The sequence below is a fragment of the Diabrotica virgifera genome, chromosome 2 (genome assembly GCF_917563875.1).
Source record: "Diabrotica virgifera virgifera chromosome 2, PGI_DIABVI_V3a".
In the NCBI taxonomy this organism is placed as follows: domain Eukaryota; kingdom Metazoa; phylum Arthropoda; class Insecta; order Coleoptera; family Chrysomelidae; genus Diabrotica; species Diabrotica virgifera.
Window position 1 is genome coordinate 272,647,322 of NC_065444.1, and position 27,989 is coordinate 272,675,310.

The 27,989-nt window shown below is 34.1% G+C and overlaps 1 protein-coding gene across 7 annotated transcripts in view; it reads right to left on the bottom strand.

The window, feature by feature from the left end:
- LOC126880627 (protein lap4-like) overlaps positions 1-27,989 on the bottom strand; it is a 506,864-nt gene that overhangs the window by 50,419 nt on the left and 428,456 nt on the right. For all 7 annotated transcript variants that reach the window (XR_007696657.1, XM_050644639.1, XM_050644640.1 and 4 more), the window contains 5 exons: positions 20,378-20,488; positions 15,484-15,663; positions 9,305-9,506; positions 8,483-8,673; positions 5,931-6,059 (listed from right to left, as the gene is read on the bottom strand). Coding sequence is in view for 6 of the 7 variants with exons in the window: in XM_050644639.1 (XP_050500596.1) it covers positions 5,931-6,059; positions 8,483-8,673; positions 9,305-9,506; positions 15,484-15,663; positions 20,378-20,488 (813 nt within the window). In the remaining variant the exon portion in view is untranslated. The remainder of the gene's footprint in view (positions 1-5,930; positions 6,060-8,482; positions 8,674-9,304; positions 9,507-15,483; positions 15,664-20,377; positions 20,489-27,989) is intronic.

Sequence of the window (27,989 nt, forward strand, 5' to 3'; positions counted from 1 at the left end):
ATAGTTAAACTGTTATTGTTGTAATATTTAGTCCATTAAGTATTTGAAAGTTACTAAAGTTTTACAGGGGATAGATATGCATGTTTACAATCGAATTCCATGATTACTTCATTTTCATAAAATTATGAGTTACTGCAGTCTTTCACTGAGGGTGCGATATGTGTTTTATTAATTATAGTAAAGCATTCGACTGTGTAAGATATGACACAATGTAAGATACCTGGGGAAAATGGGTGTTCCAAAACACCTAGTGGCATTACTAGTATACCTCTGCGTAGAAAACTCAGCAAAAGTGAGGGCACATAGAGAACTGTCGTAGACGTTCAGGATTAGCAAGGGTGTAGGGCAGGGTTGCGTGATAAGCCCTATGCTGTTTAACATATATGGAAAAGCTATTATGCGCGAAGCAATCTCAAATTGGAAAGGGGGCATATCCATTGCCAGCGGAAGAATCAACAACTTAAGGTACGCAGATGATACAATACAACGATTGTCGAAATCGATAACATCGAAGTGGTAAATCAATTTGTGTATGTGAGCACCTTCATAACCAATTCCGGAGGGTGCACCAAAGAAGTAAAAAGGTCAGCCATGGCCACAGGAACAATGACAAAGCTCACCAAGGTATGGAAAACAACAACATCACCATAGATAGAAAGATAAGGCTTGTAAAAACAATGGTTGTCTCCATTTTTCTATATGGATCTAATGCTGGTCTTTGAAGGAGGTTGATAAATGCACTATAATAGACATGTTTAAAATGTTTTGCTGGCGAAGAATGTTGCAAATATCCTGGACCGCAGAAGAACCAACGAGTTTATTCCCGTACAGCGTCCTACGTTAAGAATAGAACATTGCGGAGATAGCCCCATGTATTTCTTATGAAAGATAGAAGCGCGCCGATGCCATGCCGTACTCGATAGAATGAATCGTATATCGGCAGTCGAGTAGCCACCCATGCCAGAGAGGTTTGGCAACACTGATCTTCATAAGCGCAATGTTCTATTCTTAACGTGGAACGCTGTATAGACAGCTGCACGTCACAAGTAGGCTTCCAAACATTGTGACTGAAAAAATCATCGTCTACTGGTCATGTGGTGCGAAAAGATGGTCTGGAGAAGATGACATTATAGGGGATGGTGCAAAGAGTGAGAGCCCGGGGAAGATCACAATATAACAAGGTATGTGGACTACATTACAAAAGAGGTTGGAGCTCCATGAAACATTGGCTTCAGAGTTGCAGATGATCGAGAAATATGGACACAGTTTGAGAGAAATCATTGAAAATTGAAGGTGGCACGATGCTCAAATTGGACGACCAACTAAGAAGAAGAATGCATTCTTCTTATGATTTCACTGTTTGTTAAATGATCAATCCATGATATTTTCAGGATTCTCCTGTATACCCAAAATTTAAATGCTTCCAGTTAGTACATTCTTTCACGGTTTTTGCTCTATATTTTAAAGAACCGCTTGGATTGACATGAAATTTGGCTTACGTATAGCTTACATGTGAAAGAAAAAAAGTGATATTGTGCCGATGTGTGCTTTTGCCCTGGGGGTGATTTTCACCCCCATTTGGGGGTGAAAAAATATATGTCCAAAATAACTCCGGAAATGGATAAACTGACTAATTTTAAGTAACTTTTGTTCTATAGAGCTTTTTCGCTAAGTCAACACTTTTTGAGTTATTTGCGAGTGAACATGTTCATTTTTCAACAAAATAACTACATTTTTAGACGGTTTTTCGCAAATAACTCAAAAAGTAAGTATTTTCTCGAAAAAAAGTTCTTAGCAAAAATATAGCCTATAAAAAAGTAAAAAAAAATAGTGTACGCGTTAGGTCTCTGGATCTCGTAGAACCAGAGTTATAGCCAATGAAAAATGGATTCAGATTCACCAAATTTCAAATAGAATATTTAGAAGTGAAATATCCAAAAAATTAAGCACTCTTTGGGGAAAATCCATTATAACTTTTTTAAAGTGATTAAAAAATGCTTTATTTTTGTTTTTATAAAAAGTTTCTAGCATTAAATGTAAGCAAGTTACTCTCAAAATAAAGTTGGTCACTTTTGTTTTGGCAAAAAAATCGGGAAGACCACCCCCTAATTAGCAACTTAAATGAAATTAATCGTTACCGCTCCACAAATTATTTGATTTATGTTGTGTTTATATGATCTGTAAGTTTCATTGATTCAAAGGGCTTATTTTTGAAAAAATTTGGTTTTAAAGTAACATTTTAAAAAAACTTTATTTTGAAAAATATGCTTTTATTTCAAAATAACTTAAAAATTGTTAGAGATACCTAAAATCTCGAAAAACAAAAAAAGTCAGGATTGCTTTTCTGAATATCATGTATTTTTTTGTTTTTCTGTTAGACAAAAATTGATTAAGATTTGGTGTTTCTAAATTTGCATACATTCGTGATCAGTGACTCGTTCAACCCCTTGTAACTACAGCCCTTTCAAAAATAAGGACTTTGAACAAATGAAACTTACAGATCATATAAACAATACATACACGAGTCAATAAACTTGTGAAGTCGTAACGATTAAGTTCATTTGAGATACTAATTAGGGGGCGATTTTCCCGATTTTTTTACCAAAAAAAAAGGGACTAACTTTATTTTGAGCGTAATTTGTTTACTTTTGATGCTAAAAATTTTTTTTATAAAACAAAAATGAAGCTTTTTTTAAACACTTTAAATAAGTTGTCATGAGTTTTCCCCGAAATATGCTTCATTTTTGGTTATTTCACGTTAAAGTATTCCATTTGGAATTTGACGAATATGAACCTATTTTTAATTAGCTATAACTCTGCTTCTACTAGGTATAGAGACGTAATGTATACACCATTTTTTTAAATTTTTTACAGGCTATATTTTTGCTAAGAATGTTTTTTCGACAAAATACTTATTATTTGAGTTATTTGCGAAAAACCGTCTAAAAGCGTGGTTATTTTGTTGAAAAAATGAACATATTCACTGGCAAATAACTCGAAAAGTATTGACTTAGTGAAAAAACTCTATAGAACAAAAGTTACTTAAAATTAGTCAGTTTATCCATTTCCGGACTTACTTTGGACGAATAATTTTTCACCCCTAACAGGGAGTGAAAACCACCTCCGGGACAAAAGCACATATCGGCACAATATCACTTTTTTTCTTTGACTTGTTAGCGATGTGTTTGCCAAATTTCATGTCAATCCAAGCGGTTCTTTAAAATTTAGAGGTTTTGCAATATTTTACCGTTAAAGAATGTACTAAGTTTCTGAATTGTCGCAGTGTTCAGGGTCTATGTCCCCATTCTATATAGTACATAGTGTCTCCATTCCATATAGCTTTTGGTCGGTTTTAAAATAACACTGGCTACTCTGCTGTTTTTGTTTTATATTTCCACAATGCATTTAATAGGAAATCTACCTACTTAATAGGTTTACTTCTCTATCTTGAAAACTCATTCGGGGACATTGGCTAATATATTAGCATATTATTGTGATCTGAACCGAGTATTCCCGCGTTATGAATCTGAGAACAAATCAGGAGTTCGCGTAGACAATGGCCTATTATCTACATACTCTATCGGAATCACAGTGAAGTACTTACACGCTCTCCAGAGGGGTATCAGAGATAAGTAAATAAACTCTTTAAATAGGAAACAACCACGATATACTTTGACACACATTTTGAAATGTGAAAAATATAAATTAGTGAAACATGTGAAGACTTATACACGAAGTTTCTCGAAAGTGGTGACCGAGAAATAGCCGATGAGCTTTTACACAACATCGATACAGCTAGACGCCAAAAATGGATAAAGACTGTCGAAAACCTTGACTTCAAAAAATCAAGCCGGCAGGCATGGTCCTTGTTGCGGAAAATTGGAGGAGCTAACCAGCTGGAATCCAGAGAGTCTAAAATGTCTCCTAACAAGGTTGCCTCCCATATAGTATCTCTATCCAGAGCTCCACGAGATCGAACACATACTACCAACGTGAAAAGAGACTTAAGGGCATTAAAACAAATGAACAGAACGAACTCCGAATATTCAGCAAGAATACTTATTTCTGAAATCACACATGCGCTGAAAGAAATGAAATCAGGTAAAGCACCTGGGTTTGATGGTATCCATCCAGAGTTCTTGATACACAGTGGTGCATACACGAAACAGTGGCTTGCAATGTTCTTTAATGATATACTTCAGTCAGGTAACATTCCTTTCTCACTTAAGCGAACAAAGATAATTGCAATTCCGAAACCGGGCAAATCAAACGATAAGCCAGAAAACTACCGCCCCATAGCTCTACTCAGCATGGTATATAAACTATTAGAAAAGCTTCTCCTCAACAGAATTAGTCACAGGATACTAGAAAATGTTCCCATTGAACAAGCTGGCTTCCGCCCTCATCGAAGCTGTACGGACCAAGTGCTGTCATTAACAACTTTTATAGAAGCTAGTTTTCAAAAGAAACAAAAGACAGCAACAGTATTTATAGATCTAACAGCAGCATATGATACTGTTTGGAGACAGGGATTAATATATAAACTGGCCCGCATTATCCCCTGCAGAAAGATAATTAACCTCATTGACAACATGCTGACCAACAGAGCCTTCCAGGTTATAATGGGAAAGGAGACGAGTAGACAGATGAAACTTAACAATGGTCTTCCACAGGGTTCTGTCCTTGCCCCTTTACTTTTCAGCCTCTATATTGCTGACATGCCTGAAACCGAATCTCGGAAGTTTGGATATGCTGACGACTGGACCCTTGCAACAAGCCACCAATCTTTAGAAACTACAGAAATCACTCTCACGAATGACTTATCCATCCTCAGCGAATACCTTAAGAAATGGAGACTACAGCCAAGTACTACAAAAACTGAAGTATCAGCTTTTCATCTAAACAACAAGTTGGCAAACAGAGAATTGCGAGTGTATTTTAATAACAAGCTGTTAAAACACAATAAATACCCGAAATACCTTGGGGTTACTCTAGACAGAACGCTCACATTCAGAGAACACCTGACGAAAACAGCAGCAAAATTGAAAACACGCAACAATATAATACAGAAACTCTGCGGCACTACATGGGGGTCCACAGCATCAACATTAAGATCCTCTGCTCTTGGCCTGATATATCCGGTGGCAGAATACTGTGCTCCAGTGTGGCTAAATAGCAGGCATACCCACCTGGTCGACACCCAACTAAACCGTACTATGCGTATGATAACAGGCACAATTAAGCCCACCCCTACAATGTGGCTACCTACCCTTAGTAATATAGCACCACCCAACCTACGCCGCGAACATGCATTGGTTAAAGAATATAACAAAATAATGGACAGTCGCCAGCTTCTAGTCCACAACGACATCCCCGATATTCTTGGAAACCGTCTCCGATCCAGGTTACCCCCTCTACAATCTGCTCAAGCGCTGCAGCAATCCAACTTTGACTTAAATACCCGATGGAGAGAAGATTGGGAAAGTAGGACAGATCCGCATTACCATAGTCTACCGGACATCATAGGGAAACCTGGCGAATTTGAACGTCCCCGTAAGATTTGGGCAGCCCTAAATCGAATTCGAACAAACTGTGGAAGATGCGCCGACTCCCTCCACAGATGGGGTAAACTCCCCTCGCCTTCTTGTGACTGCGGCGCTGCAAGACAGACGATCAGTCACATTGTTCAGGACTGCCCACGCAGAGCATACACAGGCGACCCTATAGACTTTGTAATGGCAACCGAAGGGTCAATCGAATATATAAAAAAATTGGACATCTGTTTGTGATGCATTGTATAATGCATAAATCTAACTATATTCTGTGATATACTTAAGCCATACGCTAAATAAATAAAATATAAATTAGTGGTTAAGAAAAACGAAATCTGAATATGCCATCAGATTATTTGTAATATAATTAGAACATACCTTATCCGCAGGAGAAGGTGGTTTTGCTTCTACTAAAGAAAATTCCTCTTCTTCTTGATGGATCGGCTGTAATCGCTTCTCAACTTCATCCTTTTCCAACTGAAGCAATTCAGATTTTACTTTCAAGTCCTAAAACCATAAAAAATTGAGATTAAATTAAAAACGTTGCAAGTCTAAGTTTTCAACCTAATAAAATATAAAATAATATTAAACTAAAAACTTGATTGGGACCATTTTCCGATTAAACCTCCGCGGCTTCTAAAAATGCAAGCCAATCAGAGCTGGAGCAAAAGAAGATGAGGGAATTCTATAATTTGCATTTCACACCCGATCTGTCCAGTGTGGAAAAATTCCAACGAAAATAGAACCCTACATACCCAGATAGGAGTACTATTAATAAAAATAAAAATGAATGACCATTTTCATCTCGCTGCAACACGAAGCCAAAGCCGTCTTATATTTCAGTTCGTTTAGAGAGCGCAACACGCACCCTGACCGAACGGTTTCAAAACTCATTAGTTTTGAGAATGCATACGTTGCTATCTCTAAAAAAAAACTGAAATAATGCTAAAACTGCTTCATTTTTTCTCAAATTTGTTGTCATTGGGCAATAGCCACTCGAGCCCTGCGAGCTCTCGTGTCTATTGCCAGACAACAAATTTTCGAAAAACTGTCGCATTATTGTCAATTTATTCTTACTCTCTTGTGATATTATTCGCGGTGTGCAAGTACTTGGAGGGATACGAGAAACGATCGTGCGCAAATATCGGAGAAATTTTGAAACTTTCTGAAATAATTCATATTGTCAATTGAAATTGTCAAATTGACGTATATTTCATACCTACTGTCATTGAAGAAGAAAAATTATATGTTGCTCAACAATATTGATATGATATGCAAATATTATATAAAATTAAATTTAATAGACGTCATGGAGTGTGACGTCACGGCCAACTGCGACTATATTCAGTGTTATGATCACTTTCCAAACAAGTTGAAAAGATAGGGTTTACCAAGGGTTTACCTAATCTCGAGACTTTTTAATTAGTAGGTATTAAGTTAAAATTTTGCTTCCTGTGCTATTTTCATGTTTAATTATAGTGTTTTTTAATTTCACTATCTTAATTCGGTCTCCTAAACCTTATTTCACCCATACATACATTTTATTGCTATTTATATAAAACATAATGCTTTATTATTTACACAACCTTGCAAAATTGTTGTAGTAACTATAACAATACTTACATATTGCAAAAAACGTAAATATTCTTTGTGAAAACTGAAAAAACAATAAAAAGAATGTGTGTGTACTATGTACGCACGTAAGAAGATATTCTTCTATTATATAATAGGTAATTTAAACGAAGTAAATATACTTAAAAGGTTATTTGTATTTTATTTAAAAATCAAACTAACTTTCTTATCTTCTCACTTTCAAAAAATTTTTATTAAAACAACCAATAATAAAAAAAAATATGAATCCCCCGGGAATTGAACCCGCAACCTTCCAATCTCAGTGCTAACGCATTTCTAACTACTCCATCGAGGCACTAGAAATAAACATGTAAGTTTCGGATATAAATACAGAACACGGCGACATATAGTGTAAAAATGTTATGCTTACATAATATTTTATTAATCCAAAAACACAAGAATTATAATAAATAATACATTTCCTAAAACCAGTGGTTTTAGGAAATGTATTATTTACCACTAATATATTCTTTTAATGACTTATTTGCACGGTTACAGATACATACATACCTATCTTGAAATATTAGCAATGAACTACATACTGTCAGAACTACTGTCAGTGTGCGCAGGCGCGCGGTAAATGTACAATTTTACCCTCAATCGATTCGCCGCTAAAGAAGAATATCTTCAAAAATACAAATATGCCACACTAAACAACGTTTGTTTGGAAAGGTTTGGAAAAATCTGACATATATGTCAATAAAAATTGACACTTCTACGTCATCACTCCGGCCGTCTATTACATAATTGTATTTTGCTTGCAGTACTGCATGAATAATTAATTTTATTTACTACATACAATTGTTTACCTTTTAATAACATAACATCAGTTTAATTTTTCTTCTTATAACTTTTTTGAGCTGTGGCCTTGACAATTATCCAGCAACCAGGACTAAGGCAATTGGCAAATACAATTAAAAGTGCGAAAAAAGTTGCTGAGCTAAGAAACCAGGTGGCGCTTTTCCGAACTTGCACGGTCTCAATACCCAAAAACTTTGACTTTTATCTAGCAGATGTCGTTAAATAACCCAGACCATTTCGTTAGCTGCAATACGATGCTAGACGTCTGGATTATTTCAGTTTGGTTTAGAGATAGCAACGTATGCATTCTCTGATAAAAAACTAACGAGTTTTGAAACCGTTCGGTCGGGGTGCGTGTTGCGCTCTCTAAACGATGAAATATACGACGAGTTTGGCTTCGTGTTGCAACGAGATGAAAATAGTCATTCATTTTTATTTATTATTTATAAAAACGTTGTTATTTAAAAAAATATAGAAATAATATTCTTTTTGCTCACCTGTAGGTCGTCTTCTGGTACGTCTAAAGAGCTAACGCTCTGCGAACGACTGCTAACGGACCCTCCTCTTGTCAATCTGCCCTCATGGACTGCTCTGTCTATATCACCTTTATCATATCCTTTGCAAACTACCATGTGAATCATGTTTCCGCAAGCTCTTAAAGCATTAACAGCTTCCTGATGAGTTGCACCTTCAAAAAAAAGAACACTGTAAATTTGAAAACGGATACATTCTATTGTTGGTTAATGGATACATAGGAAGATGTATATCTTTTCAACGATTATAAAATTTCGAAAATATTGTAACTATAGCGCCCACGCGACGCTCCGTACACAAGCATTCCCACTACCTACCACTTCCATTCGATGCGCGATGGAGATGTTAAACCACGACGTTAGCCACAACGTAAAGTCGAGTTCTACCAAAGTGTTGATGTAGTACCAACTCCATTGAACGAAATGTATTGACAAGGTTAAACACCTGTGCTAAAGTATTAATTTAGTAGGGGCTCCCAAACTGGGCTCTTAAAGTGTTGATTTAAGCCCAAACCGTCCTGCTGCGGCGGCCAAGTATTGATTGGTCGTCCCGTTCCGTACCAGATCGAGTATTGACCAAACAAGAATCCAGTAAAAATACACATCGTATTTTCGTTTCAATTACTTTTTCTTATGTATTGTACGAATAATTTTACTCTGTTGCCTATTTATTAAGGATACATTTTTATTTAAATTAAACTTGTGTTTTACTGAGTCTGGTATCTAATAGAGATAACCGTTACAATATCTAGTTACCTAGTGCGTGTAATATGAAGATATACGTACCTAATAATGATTTTCCATTAACTTCTAATAATCTCATGCCAGCTTTGAGTCTTCCATCTCGCCTTGCTGCCCCCACAGAGTTGATTTTCGATACGAAAATACCTTCGTCCGATCTGTCCAGAGGATTACCTCGCTGACCCTGAAGACCGCCCTTTATGTGCATGCCAAGTTTTTCGTTATCTGTTTTTTCAATAAACAATTCCTAAAAAAACAAAAGAATTATTCAGTTTTGAGAAAATAAATTTGTGTATATTTTAATTAATTTGACATCAAAGATTGAGAGAAAAAATATTATTGGCACCACAGACTGTTCTACTCTTGTGACTGATTATAAGAATTTCTTTAAACCAACCTAGATACTACCAGATAGAAACATCAAAAACCAAATCGATCATATCTTATTTGACATAAGACGTTTTACAATCTAAGCCACATATTTTTATAAACTCAAAGACCACAAAAACTAAATGTATGGTCGGCTTTATTTAGATCAGACATTTTCCGGACGATAGATTGGTAGATTAAGTAGTATTTAATACCTCCTCGTTCACCCGATTTGAATCCTACAGATTGGGGATAACTGAAAAGTAGAATTTATAAAACTAAACTAGCAAGTGCTGTAGAGCTAAAGCAAAGAATTAACGATAAATCCATACTAATTTCTAGTTTGACCCAATTTGAATGAGTAACGCTCCTTTCACACACTAAGAATTTGAAACGTGCGAGGGTTAGAAAGCACGATGGCATTCCAATAGTTGCTAGAACAATCCAATGGTACCTTTCTCATTACACGGCGCGCGGCGGTTGGAACGTTCGCTGTAATATGAAAGTTGTCATGGGAATTACACGAGCGGGACACCCTCAAAAAAGCACTTAGTTTTCGAGATACTGACCACGGAGGGGTGAATGGCTAATTTTATTCATACTTTATATTTTCGAGGGTGCTGAAAACGAAAATGAAGTTTATTTTGAATTTTATGTGGGGGAACATTGTCAAAATCGCAATTTTAACCTAAAAATAAAAAAAATGAAATCACGTTTTTTTGCGTTTACCTCGCTACACCTCTGTTCCATTTCAATATTTTTTTCTGAAATTTTTACAGTATATAGCTCTAACATTTCTGAAGACAACGGTACCTGTTTCAAGCTTTTATTCTTATCCTGATAAAGGTTATGGATTTTTCAAACGAAAAGGTGCGGATTTGTGCATTGCAAAGTTTAATCGCAAAAGTTGTGTGACGAAGTTTAAAATTTAGCTTCTTAATTGCGTTTATGTTAAAGTAGAGAGTACAAAGAAGTTTTCTAGTAAGTTTTAGATCAAAATGTTTTATAGAAAAAAAAAATAGTGCAACTTTTAATGTCGACATTAGAAATCCTCAATATAACGCTTATTTTTCGAGATACTGACCATGGGTGAAGAATGGCTAATTTTGGTATTAGATTATGTTTTTGACCGTGACAAAAACGAAAATGAAATTTGTTTTAAATTTTAGGTGGGGGAATATTGTCAAAATTGCAATTGTACCCTAAAAATAAAAAAAAATGAAATCACGTTTTTTTGCGTTTAGCTCGCTACAACTCTGGTCCGTTTTAATATTTTTTTCTAAAGTTTGTACACTATTATATCGCTCACATTTTTGAAGACAATGGTTTCTGCTTTAAGCTTCTAGTCTTATTCTAGTAAAAGTTATGAATCTTTTAAAGTACAAGGTGCACATTCGTGAATTGCAAAGTTTAATCGTGAAATTTGACTGACAAAATTTGTAATATAGATTTTAAATCAAATTCAAAAGTAAAACATGAGTAGAAGTTTTCTGGAAAGTTCTCGATCAAAATGTTTTATAGAAAACAAATGGTGTAACGTTTAACATCTATGTTATAAATCCCCAAAATAACGCTAACTTTTCGAGATACTGATCATTGGTGGTGAATGGCTAATTTTGGTCTTACTTTATGTTTTTGATGGTGCTGAAAACGAAAATCAAGTTTATTTTGAACTTTAAGTGGAGGAACATTGTCAAAATCGCAATTTTGCCCTAAAAATAAAAAAAAGTTAAACTACGTTTTTCTTAAAATTAAAAGTGGCACCATATTTTTTCTGTAACATATCTAGACCTAAAACTCCCCATAAAACTTCTTTAAACTCTATGGTTTAACATAAACGAAATCAAATAGATAAATTTTAAATTTTGTCACTTAATTTTTGCGATTTAACTCTGCAATTCACGAATCTGCACCTTTTATTTTTAAAAATTCATATCTTTTATAAAAAAATACTGAAAGACTACAGTTACTTTCATAGTCTTCAGAAAGGTGAGAAATATATGCTGTAGAAATTTTGGAAAAAAATATTAAAATGGAATAGAGTTGTAGTGAGTTAAACGTAAAAATTCGTGACTTCACTTTTTTTTTCATTTTTAGGTTAAAGTTGCGATTTTGACAATGTTTCCTCACATAAAATTCAAAATAAGCCACTTTTCCATTGTCAGCACCATCCAAAACATAAAATAAGACCAAAATTAGCCATTCACCTCCCATGGTCAGTATCTCGAAAAATAAGTGTTATTTTGGGAATGTATAACGTCTATATTAAAAGTTGCGCCATTTTTTTTCTATTAAACATTTGTAACTAAAACTTTCCAGAAAACTTCTTTATACTCTATGTTTTAACATAGACGTGATTAATAAGATAAATTTTAAATTTTGCCTCTCAACTTTTGCGATTAAACTTTGCAATTCACGAATCTGCACCTTGTACATTAAAAAATTCATAACTTTTACTAGAATAAGACAAAAAAAAGTTAAAACAGATACCGTTGTCTTCAAAAAAGTGAGCAACGTATAATGTACAAACCTTAGAAAAAAATATTAAAATCGACCAGAATTGTAGTGAGTTAAACGCAAAAAAACGTGATTTCACTTTTTTTTATTTTTATGGTAAAACTGCGATTTTGACAATATTCCCCCACCTAAAATTTGAAATAAATTTCATTTTCGTTTTCAGCACCGTCAGAAACATAATCTAAGACCAAAATTTGCCATTCACCACCCATGGTCAGTATCTCGAAAAATAACCGTTATATTGGGGATTTCTAACGTCGATAATAAAAGTTGCACTATTTTTTTCTATAAAACATTTTGATCTAAAACTTTCCAAAAAACTTCTTTGTACTCTATACTTTAACATACACGTGATTAAAAAGCTAAATTTCAAACTTCGTCGCTCAACTTTTGCGATTGAACTTTGCAATTCAGAAATCTGCACCTTTCACTTTAAAAAATTCATAACTTTTACTAGAATAAGACTGAAAGCTTGAAGTAAGTACCATTCTCTTAAGAGATATGAGAAATATATACTGTAAAAATTTCAGAAAAAATATTAAAAGGGAACAGAGTTGTAGCGAGGTAAACGCAAAAAAACGTGATTTCATTTTATTTTATTTGTAGGTTAAAATTGCGATTTTGACAATGTTTACCCACATAAAATTCAAAATAAACCTCATTTTCGTTTTCAGCACCTTCAAAAATATAAAGTACGAATAAAATTAGCCATTCACCTCTCCGTGGTCAGTAGGGGGTCACCTTGTCATCTTAGGGGTATCTCCCGCTCGCCTAAATGTTTGATACACCATTGGAATGTCATCGTGCGTTCTAGCGATCGCATAGTGTGTGAAAAGAGCGATACGGTGTCAGAAAGAAGGAGCTAAGGGTTACAAAATAATTATTGAAAGTTTTTATTTTAAAAATCTTACATTAAGCAAAAAATTTTACTCTAAAATTTTTTTGCTTTTTACTGTAAATTTTTAAAGTATGGTATTGTAGAAACATTTTCGAGTTACGTGAATATATTAATCGGTTCAGTTACTAATAGCTGCGAAAAATAATACACAGCACAGCAATATTTCCACAATTTATCTTAATCATCCTAACGAGATGGGACACGCGAACAAACAATTCACCGTACATAATTTCGATTTGAATAAAGAAAGCAACAACCCACTTCTTTGGCTATTAGTAACAGAAAAAGCAATTTTCATCATTACGATATCACAAACATAAAGTTTGCGACGTTTCCTAGATCGTAAACATCAGTTTATGGTCCATTGTGCCCTATTATTCTCCAAAACACCACGATCTTTGTCCGTTGTTAATTAATTTTAATGTTTACCGTTCACCGCAAGTGGTATAAAGGGTAATATAAGGTAAAGCAAGATTGCTGTTTTAATTACAGTGGGAAAAGCTCTGCAAAGAAGTAATGTCGTTCGAAGAGATATGTTCCAAACTTGGTTTAGTTGTACATATACGAGGTAACTTTAATCGTCTGTACTCAGGACAAACCCCTGTGTCCAACAAGTACTGTAACGAACAAGAGGTGATAAAACCAATTTTAAAATACCAGGAAATTAAACAAAATCAGATTTATGTAATAATTTTTGGGAGAAATCGGCAAATTACATATACATGATAAAAATAGTTATATTTGGTGGTATCATAAAGAACTTATTTCTTAAAGTTTATCCTTTTTAGGCATGCACGTCAAATTTTAGCTCGACGCAACCATTAGTGTATTTTTGACAACTGTATAAATTTGACATATTCGTAAAAATGACGCATATGGAGAAAAAGAGTTTGCTTTTGTCATTAACTATTACTATTTGAGAAATAAAACGGCGTAAGAAACAAAAGAAAAGCAGGACTAAGCTGGAACTAACGCTTGTTCAGACTACACTGAAAAATTATGGTTCTGTAAATTTCGCAGTGGCCGTATATCCACATTCAATGAACCATGTACTGGACGGCTCTCAGATGCAGTTAGACCGTAAAATGAACAGTTTTGAATATGAAAAAATTATTCTGTCGATGAGTGCCGCATTTACTGGCAATTGACCAAAAACATGATCATGTGACCACTTCTCAGCAGTGTTTGGATCTTATGAAATGCAACTGGTAAGTATTGAAGAAACTTGAATCCACTACTACACACTAAAGAACAGAATAAACGCAAGGCAGTAGACTGAAGCCGACAAAAGAGCTCCAAATCAGCCAAGAGTGCCTCAGTGAGACGGAATGGTTATGGCAACTGTATTTTGGAATTGCAAAAGATTAACTTTATTTGACTATCTTGAAAAATGTAAAACTATCAACAGCCAATATTATTGTGCATTATCGGACACATTGAAGCAGCAACTAAATGAGAAACTTCTCCATATGCAGAAGAAAAAATTGTTGTTTTTCCAAGACAATGTACTGGTTTACAAGAGCGTTATGACAATGACAAAAATTAATGACTTGGACTTCGAATAGTTTTCTTATCAGGCTTATTCCTACCACCCAAACTCACTTTGTCCGCATAGGGAAAATTATCGTTATACTTTCTGGCTCCCAAGCATGGAGCCTGATTTTCTTGGATTTCTGGCAGTTATAATTTCTGGCGCCCAACGTGGGGCCTGATCTTGTTTTGGTCGTTATAATGTATCATTATGTGTACTACATTGCATATTTTTGTCCTCCCATCTCTGTAGGATCCAAATACTGAAGTTTCCTAATTTTAATAGTTTTTCAATTCACATATTTTTTGATCGTTGTAACATCTACATTCCTCTATCCGTCCATTACGACTGTGCATTTTCCTACAGCACTACTTTTCAAAGTAGTTTAGTTTTTTGAATTCTCCTTATTTCCCTATCATGTAACAGTGTGAAGAAGACAGCACCGTTGCATTATGTATGTTAAGGTTGCTAAGATTACGGTTATAGTCATATTAATAAGCTAATAATTAGAATCAATTATTGATACAATAATAATTGTAAAAAAATATGAAAATTATCAAAAATAACCACAAAAAAATCTATATACCAAAAATAGTAACAGCAATTCACAAAATTAAAATACATTCAAACAGGCAGAAATAAACAATGTCTACGTTAATTATTGAAGTTATTTTACTAACTTACCCTTGGGCTAACGTATGAGATCATAAGTTGCTTGTAAAAAATAATATAACATATTAATTTTTAACAGACCCAACAAATTGAAAATAATAACTTATAACAAATAGGATGCTATTTTTTAGATAAAAATAACGCCTGTAAAGACTGGAACTACAGATTTTTTATATTTCATTGAAATTTCGGATTATATCCCATTTTTATTAAAATCAATACTAAAGTTTTATTTACCTGATATCCTTCGGGCAATGGATCGTGCCTAATTGTAAGCGAAATTTGATCTCCAGGTCTTAGAAGCTCCATAACAGCTTCTTGATGGGTAGCATGAGTGACGTCTGTGCCATTGACTTTTAAAATTCTGTCACCAACTTTGAGTTTACCACTTTTAGCAGCTATACCACCAGGAACCAACTACAATAAAAAATAATTCTTAGTAAGTTATTTCCTTGAGTCATTTTATTTTTGTAATTAATATAACTGGAATTGGAACTACTTTCTAGTAGTTGGATTGGACTTCTAATATTCTTCTTCAAGTTCCATCTTCTATCTAAGGTTGGAAATCATCATGGCTATGAGGATCCTGTTACTAAATCGCCGCTCTAATTAGTTGTGCACTACTGCATTCAAACCGTTCCCAAGTTTTGAAGCCAGGATATTCTTTGTCTGCCCACATTTCGCTTTCCTTGAATTTTGCCTTATATAAGTTGTAATAATGAGTATTTTTGCCCTCTCATCAAAAAATGTCCTAGCTGAAGACAACCTGGGTAAAAAAGAGAAAAATAGAAAGGAATGGATATCAGATGAAACTTGGAATCTGATCGAGGAAAGAAAACAACTAAAAAAAGACATATTGCAAGCAAGAACTGTAGAAGGAAGAGTGAACCGACAACAAGAATATGGAACACTAAATAAAGCAGTTAAAAGGAATGCAAGAAGAGACAACAGAAAGTGGGCTGAAGAACTGGCAAAAGAAGCAGCTGCACAACCCAACAGGACTAGAGAGCTATACCAAATTACTAGACGATTAACAAAAAATGGGCCCAACTGTTCGAACATTGTAAGATCCAAGACAGGTGAATTACTTACTACAACGAATGACCAAGTAGAGAGATGGAAAAGAGCACTTTCAGGAGATACTAGGCACGCCTAGGGATAACGCAGATGAAATTGTCGAAAACCCGCAGAATATAGACTTCCATATATCTTGCGAGTCCCCTTCCAAAACGGAGATAATAACAGCAATCAAATCTCTGAGAAATAACAGGTCCCGGGAATCGATAACATTGCTGCCGAATTACTTAAAACTGATCTGCATCTAACCGCTGAACTTTTGCTCCCCATAATCCTAGAGGTGTGGGAAACAAACCGCATCCCAGCGGGCTGGAAAAAAGGTAACATTATTAAGCTTCCAAAGAAGGGCAAACTCACACTGTGCAAAAATTGAAGAGGAATAACCTTGCTTACCGTCATAAATAAAATTTTCACGACCATCATACATAAAAGATTAACGAACAAGGTTGAATTTCGAGCCAATCAAGCAGGTTTTAGACCAGAATCCTCCTGCATAGACCACATTAATACTGTAAGGGCCGGCTGTTCCCACGCTAATCAACAATGATCACTATCAAATATTTAATTACTGTCACCAACTGTCAATGTCAACTTTGTTTGGGTTGCTGAAAACATAATTATGGATTACAATTATGAAATTAGTTAATCAATTATGTTAATAATTGTTATGTTAATTGATTAACTAATCTCATAATTATAATCAATTATGTTTTCAGCAACACAACCAAAGTTGACATTGACAGTTTTGACAGTAATTAAATATTTGATAGTGATCATTGTTGATTAGCGTTCGAACAACCGGCCCTGAGGGTAATAATGGAACAATCAGTTGAATGGAACACGGCCAAAAGCTGTGGTAATGCAGCGCTCAGTTGCTAAAGTTAATTCTCTTCTTCTTCTTCTTAAAGTGCCCTCTCCTCAGTGGAAGTTGGCTACTACAATTGCAAACTCTTCTCTGTCTTCAGCTGTTCTCATTAGCTGTTCAAAATTTAGCCCTGTCCATTGTCGGATGTTTCTGAGCCACGATAGTCTTTTCCTTCCCAGTCCTCTCTTTCTCTCGGTCCTTCCTTTCACTATAAGTTCAGCATATTGGTACTCATTATTTCTCAGTATGTGGCCTAGATATGATGTTTTTCTAACTTTCACTTCATTGAAAAGTTGTCTTTCCTTGCCTATTCTATGCAGCACTTCTTCGTTTGAGGTATGCGACGTCCATGAAATTTTGAGGATTCTCCGGTAGATCCACATTTCAAAGGCCTCCAATTTATTTACGGTTGATGTTTTAAGGTTCATGTCTCAACTGCATAGAGAAGAGTCGACCAGACGTAGCATTTTGATAAACGTAGTCGGATTTCGAGTTTTATTCGAGGATCACAAAGTATTTTTTTGATTTTTTCGAAAGATTTTCTGGCCTGTTCTATTCTCGATCTTATTTCTTGATCAGGATTTAGGCTGCTATCGATCCAACATCCCAGGTACTTAAATCTATTGACTTGTTCTAGAATGTACCCATTTATTGTGCAAGGTTGAGGTACGTTTTGATTTTTCGGATTGACATCACTTTGGTTTTTTAATGTTTATACTACTACTATCGGTTTACAGCGTTCTCCGACGCCTTCCGACTCCTAACCGCCATTCTTCTCTGTTTAACCATAGACCTGAAGAGATTTCTCTTTCCTCTAGTTCTTTTTCAATTCCCTCCCTCCAGCTTCTTCTCGGCCTTCCTCTTTTTCTTCTCCCTTGTGGTGTCCATGCCAAAATCTGTTTAGGGATCCTGTCATCTGGCATTCTCTGTACATGGCCGTACCATACCAGTTGTTTTGTTTTTATGTCATCAATTATTGTATGTGTTACTCCCATCATTTCTCGTATTCTCTCGTTCGATATCCGATCTCTTCTTGATTTGCCTGCTGCTCTTCTCCAAAAGTCCATTTCTGTTACTAGTAACATTTTCTGCGCTCTTTGTTTCAGTGGCCAAACTTCACTGCCATATGTGATTATACTTTTAAGTATGCTATTGTATATGAGCTGTTTGTTCGCTTTAGATATTGTCTGGTCCCACAGAATGCCGTTCATCATGGATATGGCTTTTCTACCCTGTATGTTTCTGTCTTTTATAGCAGCATCGAGTGTTCCATCTGGAGTTATCTTCATGCCCAGGTACTTGTATTCATCGCAGTGTTTCATTTCTACCCCATCGTCTAATGTAATGGACTGCTTTGTTCCTCCAATACACATGGTTTCAGTTTTCTTAATGTTGACTTCGAGACCCCATTTGTTATATTCTTCTATTAGCTTCCGCGTCATGTAACTTAAGTCGTCATGATCTTGAGCAATCAAAATTTGGTCATCATAGTAAACATAAAGTGTATAGTGTTGTGTCGTCATTGAGAGGGATTCCCATGCCATTAGATTTTATTTTCCACAGCTTGAGTGCTTGTTCCAGATAAATTTTAAAAAGGATAGGCCAAATACAACAGCCCTGCTTCAATCCTTTCGTGACCTTAAATCCCTCAGACATCCTTGATTCAGTTTTAATTTTTGCAGTCGTTCCATTATACAGACTTTGGACTGCTTTGATAAGACCATGTTTAATGTTGGTTTGATGTAGGGTTGACCATAGTTTGCTGGGGGGCACACTGTCATATGCTTTTTGTAAGTCTACGTATACCAGGTGAACTTCTTTATTGACGGCTGTTTTTTTCTCAATAACTTGCGTAATAGAGTACAGGTGGTCTACTGTGGACCGCCCAGCTCCAAAGCCAGCTTGCTCCTCTGCTTCGTAATATCTATAATCATTTTCTATTTTGTTCTTAATAAGTTTCCCATACATCCTACTTATTGTGCTGTTTACCGCAATTCCTCTGTAATTTTCACATTGATCCTTGCTGCCCTTTTTGTGGATTGTTGACATGATAGATAATTTCCATTCTTTTGGTAATTCGGCACCATTTAAGCAATCTTGGAAGAGTTTTCTTAGCTGTTCTTGGAGTTTGTCTGTGCCGGCTTTCACTAATTCTGCAGGGATGTCACTAGGACCAGGGGATTTTCCATTTTTCAGGGATTTGGTTATTTCTTCCATCTCTGATTTACTTATTTGTAATGGTGATGAATTTATATGTATACCTATCGTGTTTTCTTCTATGTTAACAAATTCTGGTCTTTGTTCTGTTAGTAATTTTTTGAAATATTCTTCCCATTTTTCCGTTGTTATTGGTTATATAACGTCTTTTTTCTTATTAGTTCTCATATTTTTAATTAATCTTCAACTATCTGTGCTTCTTCTACCTCCTAAGTAAGTGTTGATTTTTTGGCAGCTCTTTTCCCATGATTCGTTCTTTTTTGAGTTATCTTCTTTTTTACTTTGGCTTGGGCTTCTTTGTAAATTATTTTATCGTTGTCTGTTTTTGTTGATAGGAACGTTTGGTATTTCCGACGTTTATCTGTAATTTCCTTTTCTACTTCTTCATCCCACGAGTACGGTTTTATTCCTTTATGGTTTTCGTCACATTTCCCCAGTGCTTCTTCTGCTGCCAAATGACTGGACTTTTTGATGTGTTCGTAGTGTTCTTCGGTATTTTCAAAACTACCACTTTCTAATTTTTCGTCTAAACGTTTTTTATACAATAGCTTTACACTCTCATGGTTTAGACTGTATAGATTGAATCCAAAGGACTCTAAAGGAGTTCCTACCCGCTACCATGTTTTTTTAATGTTTATTTTCATACCAAATTGCTCACAGGTCGAGTTGGTCTTGTCTATGAGTCATTGTAGACCCAAGTCGGAATACGCAATCAACACCGTTTCATCGGCTTATATGATGCTGTTGATATTTACGCCATTTACCTTGACTCTATCCTTGGAAACATCCAGTGCCTCTTTAAATAGAAATTCGGAGTAAATATTTAACAGCAGGGGCGACAGAACACATCCTTGTCTAACTCCCCTCCTAATTTCTACTTCTGCGAATGTGGATGATAAAATTAATTGAATCAATGTAACTACAAGAAAAGAAGATGCGATAAGATTAGAAGAAAAATAAAACTTGACTTACATGTGAGATGAAAATTCCCGGTTCCTTGGATCCGAATGGAATACTGGAATGATCTGTACCTCCTATAATACTGAAACCTAAGGATCCTCCTAATTTACTTAACGTAACGTCCTGAAAATACAAAAAGGAAAATAATCAAATATGAGTCGAAAAATAAATTTGCCTATAACCTAATATTACAACCAATTATTAAAAATATTGATATCTTATTTGTTTATAATGATTTAACTATAATCATAGGGTCCTTTATTTTATATACCACGTTACACTTTATATTCTTCATTTTGCTTGTCCTACCAATTTTTAGATACGCAATACAATTCTTTATATCTTCCACCCATGATTTTGGCGTTTCACTCCTACTTTTTCCATAAATTCGACTGCCACAACGGTTTGTATTTGTGTAATTGAAACGTTAAACGTGCATTCATCATCATAATCATCATGTTGCTACAGCTCGTAAAGTGCCTCACCTTCTCAAGCTTTCCAATCAACCTTTCAAGCTTGCTTGGATTTTTCAGTGGAAACACCGATCTTCTCAGCATCCTGTGTTACCTCGTCTATCCACCTCAGCTCTGGTCTACCCGTCTTCTCATTCCCAACGGTTGCGATGTTAAACTCTTTTTTGTCGATTCCGGAGCCCAGGCTGCAGGTTCTGTCCACTGCAGACGGTTTCGCATGATTATCGTGGTAATATCTTTTCCACCAAACTTATGCTTGTAGATGTTGTGCAGTTCGAAGTTATATCTATGTCTCCATATTTCGTTCTCACAGACAGCTTTCAAAAATCAACAGAGATTCACCTGTTTTGATTCGAGTCCATGCCTCCGATCCATATGTGAGAATGGGGACAACAGTGTTCTCTACAGTTCTTGGAGATAGACGTTTGTTAAATAAGTACTTTGATAGACCAAGATAACACTTGTTTGCAATTATTAATATGACTGGTGTGTAATTATTGGGGTTAACCAATATGTATCTAGATATATAAACTCTTTGACCACTTCGAAGTTTTGGTCATTGATTCACATTGCTCTTGTGTTTGTGGTAGTTTCCATGAATATGGTTTTATTTTGATTTATATGTAAACGCATTCGTCCTTATGCTGCTACTAGCTCAATTAAGATTTCCGTGGCTCTTGCCCCGGTTCTTGTTTTCTTCTTCTTTAAGTACCGTGCCAAAATTTTAGGCGTGGGTAGCTTCTATGACAATTTGCCGATATTGTTCTCGATCTTGCGCGGCATGTAATAATTCATATGCTGATAAGCCAGTCCATTGATGAAGGTTTCGGAGCCATGAATATTTCTTCCGACCAATTTCCTCTTTTTCCGTCGATATTTCCATTGGGTATTAACTGCAGCATCCTGTATCTGCTACCTCTCATTATATGCCCCAGACATTCAAGTTGTCTTTTTTATCATCTCCATTAAGTCACCTTCGCCTTGATCTACTCTTAAGACTTTTTGTTTGAAATTTGTTGAACCCATGATATTCTGAGCATTCTACGATATGACCACACCTCGAAGGCTTCTAATTTGTTCATCATGTTAACCTTCATGATCCAGGTTTCACATCCATGTAGTAATACAGGATACACATAACATTTTAGGGACTTGATTCTTAGTTATAAGTTCAGCTGCAAATTGCTCAGAATAGATGGTTCTTGTTATAATGTTATAATGTTTAATTCATCTTTTTCTAGATTTTCCTTATTTCTGAGTATTTTATTGATTTATTGTATCCGCCGAACAAGAATTAATATATAAAAAATATAAGCAATAATATGACTTGTTACCTAAAGTATATACTCAAGAACTATACGTAGCTTAGTTTACTGAATACGGTGCCAAAAGATTAAAGTCCTAAAACTAACTATATTCTAAGTAGAACCAAATTTCAGAGTTCAGCTGGTGGCAATGATTCATCGTGTAAGTTCTTGTAATACTAATATAATATTGTATATAATACTCGTTATTTAAAAAATTACAAAAATTGCTACCTTAATAATCAATATTTTTATGAACATTTGTCTGAAGGTCTGTGAACCTTGTATGTTTATATTGACCGGGCTACACAGTAGTGACAGTGAACGTGGTGATTTTCAAATCACACCGTGATCTGTCACCGTGATTTTGGAATAACGGTGACCGTGAACACCGTTCTTTTATGTAGAGTAACAGGTAGTCACAGTAATCATAGACTAAACAACATACTGCTATTGAAAATGTTCAACTAACGCAACTAGAAGATTTGACTTATAATAATAAATTTACAATACTAATAAAAGTAATCCATTTAAAGCATTATAAAATTTTCTTGACAACGCTTCCTCTTTAAATAAAATTAAAATAACTCTAGAATTTTACTTTTTATAAACTTTAGATGTTTCTATATAAGAAAAAAATATTTAATACTTTTAGTGACATTATTTTAAATTTATTATGTCAAAAAGAAAAATATCAGTAGATAATAATATTAATATTAGTCACCGATCTCCAAATTATATTCACAGAGAATATTATAATATTTATTATAAAACACGTTTTATGAGACGGTGACAGTGAACTTGTTATCTGATACATCTGGTAACTGATCACTGTTATCGAAGTTAACAAGGAACGGTAGTTATCGGTGATTTATAAATCACGGTGACTGAATCACTGGTAGTTAAATCACGTTCCATTACTACTACATAGTGATATTCATGTATCGTTACTATGAATTATTAAGTAACATAACGTCCACAGTGTTTGCCTTCCCCATTCTGCATTTGATAGTGGAGAATGTTAAATCATTGTTTTTATAATTTTACGTATGTTGAAAGATTTTTTCCTTAGTTAACCTAATATTGTAACTACAGGACGAACCAAAAATGCAGAATTTTAAGGTAGCCAATTTTAATAGCCATCAAATAAATTTAATGTCTAGTATTACAAGAACTGTATTAAGATATAGTGAAGCAAAAGGTCGAAAGAAGGGAAAGGTGGATAGTAGTAAGGAGTCGTGTGTGGTTTTTTTGCTGTTTTACCTTACTTGCGGCTGGCTGGTAGCGGTGGATCAACTTGCCAAAAATTTGTTAAACACCAATTTGTTAAAACACAATGTCATATTAAATTCCAATTTTAGTGAAATAAGTGTCCTCTATATTAATTCCATTAAAATATTTAGTTAAACGATTAAATTAAATTTTAAATTAAAGACAATTTAAACGTATTAAAAAAAAGTTCACAAAAACAATAATACCTTCGATATAAAGTAACTACAGGCATATATACCCCGGGCTGTGGGTGAAAAAACGTGATATAATTCAGGAATTTTTGAAACCTATCAGATGTTGTAAAGGACGATGCCAGGAATAACTTCTACTAAAATGTAACCAAAAATATTGTGCGCTTTTTTTTAATTGCGATTTTCATTTGTTAAATTTGCAATTTTTATTGATTTTTAATTTTGTAGCTTAGGATATTGATTTTAGAGAAAAACTTTTTAATAGAAAGTTGTAGTATATTAAAAAACCTACAATTTGAGCTATGGTAAGTTTCATTTTGTTAATTGGTTATTGCAAAACAGCCTGCGAAAGGTCCAAAATGGCCGTTTTTTACAATTGCATTATTTATTGTACAAATAATTTTTTTTTATTTTTTATAGCTTTAAAATGAAGATCTTTCAATTACAAACATAAAAAATAATTGTAAGGCCAGATTAACGAATTTGTTGCTTAGATATTATCAATTGTTTATCCCAAGAGGTCAAATGTCGAAGGCTATAACTTTTTGAAAAAAATCGTAGAAAGTTGGTGAAACATCCAATCTCCTTCTAAAGAGTTATATTTTCATATTCTGATGTAAATAAATGCGTAAAACTTTTTTAAACCTCTAATTTTTGGATTTGAAAATAAGGGGGCAAGTTTCGTTATAAACATTTCGAGCTGAAGCGGCCCTGTACATCCTATGAGTTTTTAACTTACAGATTATTGTTGCTGAAGATGAAACAAAGATTTATAAAAAAATAAAAAATTTCTACGATCAACTGAAGCCGAGATAATTTTTGGGTTTGAAAATAAGGGGGCAAATTTCGTTATAAACATTTAGAGCTGAAGCGGCGCTGTACATCCTATGAGTTTCTAACTTACAGATTATGGTAGGGGAGCAAAGTATGCTAAATGTGCAGTCACTCGAGCGTTATGGGGACCTATTGGGTTGTGAAGAGTAGGTCCTAAAACCAAAAAAAGTTAAGTAAAATTTTCCATTTTAGTGGGCGCTTGCCATTTTTTAATTTAATTTTCCATTTCCAATAATCGTTTTTTCCGATTATAACGCCATCTATCCATAATTCGAAAAAATGTTTCGAATAAAAGTTACTTATTTTTACGTAAGGAATCCAAATCCGCAATAAAAAATGGGGGCTTCTATTTAAGATTTTAAAGTAACCCCCCACCCCACCTCCTTGGGGAGTCGTGTTTGGTGCCATTCGATAGATTTTTTAAAAGTATCGAATAAGTGTATTTTACTGTTTTTCGATCTGATGTTCATTTCGCGAAATATCGCGGGATTCGTATTTAAAATATTAAATTTACCCCCCACCCCTCTCCGTGGGAAGTCGTGTTTGGTATCATTCGATAGATTTTTAAAATATATTGAGCACATATTTTTTAGTTTTTCAATCTGTCATTTATTTCGCGACATATTCGCTTATTTCTTGTGAAACTTTGGGACTCACCCATTTCCTTACCCCCTGCTCAAATCGTCAGATTTTTGAAATATACACTCCTTTGCATGTACTTAACTTACCTTATCTTAATCTGACAATTTCGAGTATTTTTAAGGATAGATTTTTTTTTCGGGCCCCCCTTAACGAACTCCCCTGTGTTAAGAGCCAATATATGGTAGAGGTTCATCTGCAGGGTACCAGGTTTCTCCCATATGCTAATCTGACGCGCTCGAGTAACTGCAAAAATCCCCGCTTGGGCTCCCCTACCATTATTGTTGCTGAAGACAAAACGAAGATTTATAAAAAAATTAAAATGTTTTACAACAAAATGTCACAACCAACTGAAGCCGAGATAATTGTTTTTTTTTTCTTAAGTCGTAGTGCCTTTATTTATAACAATTAAGAAATTATTTTACAGTCATTGACTAAAGAAAGACTTATATTATCTAAAAATAAAAATTATTATAAAATATAGTTACATTTAATTATTAAAAATTATTTTTTAAATCGGTGCTTTTGCAAGCGGCCGAATTTTGCAAATCGCCCGGCTCGCTTCAAATCCGCGCGCTCGGAAAATTTTTACGTAACTTGTATTAAATTTTGACAGAAAACAATTTAATAATATTACCATTATAATATACAGTCTATTTACCACTGTATTTGTTTTTCTTGATAAACTTTTATATGTGAAATCCAAAAAGAATAGTCACTACAAGAAGAAAAAGTTTTATATTGTATATTATAGTAAGAAGTAACATTATTATTATATTTATATAACAATGAAAAAATTAAAAATATAGTTATATATTTCATATACATGTATCATTTTTGTAATAATATTTCTTCAGAAATGAAACTTCACATATAAAAGTTTATCAAGAAAAACAAATACAAAGTAAATAGACTGTATATTATAATGGTAATATTATTAAATTGTTTTCTGTCAAAATTTAATACAAGTTACGTAAAAATTTTCCGACCGCGCGGATTTGAAGCAAGCCGGGCGATTTGCAAAATCCGGCCGCTCGCAAAAGCACCGATTTTAAAAATAATTTTTAATATTTAAATGTAATTATATTTTATAATAATTTTTATTTTAAGATAATATAAGTCATTCTTTAGTCAATGACTGTAAAATAATTTCTTAATTGTTATAAATAAAGGCACTGCGACTTAAGAAAAAAAAACAATTATCTCGGCTTCAGTTGGTCGTAGAAATTTTTAATTTTTTTATAAATCTTTGTTTCATCTTCAGCAACAATAATCTGTAAGTTAAAAACTCATAGGATGTACAGGGCCGCTTCAGCTCTAAATGTTTATAACGAAATTTGCCCCCTTATTTTCAAACCCAAAAATTAGAGGTTTAAAAATGTTTTACGCATTTATTTACATCAGAATATGAAAGTATAAATCTTTAGAAGGAAACTAGATGTTTCACCAACTCTATAAGATTTTTTTTCAAAAAGTTATAGCCTTCGACATTTGACCTCTTGGGATAAACAATTGATAATATCTAATCAAAAAATTCGTTAATCTGGATTTACAATTTTTTTTACGTTTGGAATTGAAAGATCTTCATTTTAAAGCTTTAAAAAATAAAAAAATTATTTGTACAATAAATAATGCAATTGTAAAAAACGGCCATTTTGGACTTTTCGCAGGCTGTTTTGCAATAACCAATTAACAAAATTAAACATACCATAGCTCAAATTGTAGGTTTTTTAATTTACTACAACTTTCTATTAAAAAGTTTTTTTCTAAAATCAATATCCTAAGCTACAAAATTAAAAATCAATAAAAATTGCAAATTTAACAAATGAAAATCGCAATTAAAAAAAAAGCGCACAATATTTTTGGTTACATTTTAGTAGAAGTTATTCCTGGCATCGTCCTTTACAACACCTGATAGGTTTCAAAAATTCCTGAATTATATCCTGAAATCGACCTATTTTTCACCCACAGCCTGGGGTAATATGCATATAGGCAAAAGTGAGGGAGTCAAACAGACTTTATCTCTAAGATTATTCCAAATATGTATATGAAGGATGGTTGGCTCACTACAAGAATGATTTAGAATACGCCATAGAAAGCCAAAGGAAGAATATAAAAAAAAACGAATGACAATGCATTTGAACAAAACAAAATATCTGTGTATAGGTGAGACAAACAGTGGATTTGTTTATAGGAGATGACGGGAATGAAAAAAAAAATGAGAAGATGTAAACTAGAGATATCTCAGAGCAATAATAAATGAAGTAGAACTGATATACAATAAATGCAGGTAAGAAGATCTTCAAGGAGAATATCAGTAATTCAAATTAAACAGTATAATATGGTGGCACAAAAATATAAAGAAAGAAAACAGATTACGACAAAAAATTGACACTATGTAAATGTGACAAATCCTGCACGATATCCAAATGAGTCATATTGAGAAACTAACTCATACAATAGAATAGAAACATGCTTTACTGTCACTGAAAATTTTCACAATTTTATGGACAAGGCTTACATACCGTAAAAAAAAAATAATATAAAGAAAGTCATCATAGCAGCGAGAACCTCCAAAGAAAAAAATATCGAGCAAGAAAATAAAAAAAATTGGTGGGATCATATATGTACAGGGTGTCCCGAAAAGATTGGTCATAAATTATACCACAGATTCTGGGGTCAAAAATAGGTTGATTGAACCTCACTTACCTATATACAATAGTGCACACAAAAAAAGTTACAGCCCTTTGAAGTTACAAACTGAAAATCGATTTTTTTTTCATATATCGAAAACTCCTAGAGATTTTTTATTGAAAATGGACATATGGCACCCTTATAGTAGCAACATCTTAAAAAAAATTAAAGTGAAATTTGTGCACCCCATAAAAATTTTATGGGGGTTTTGTTCCCT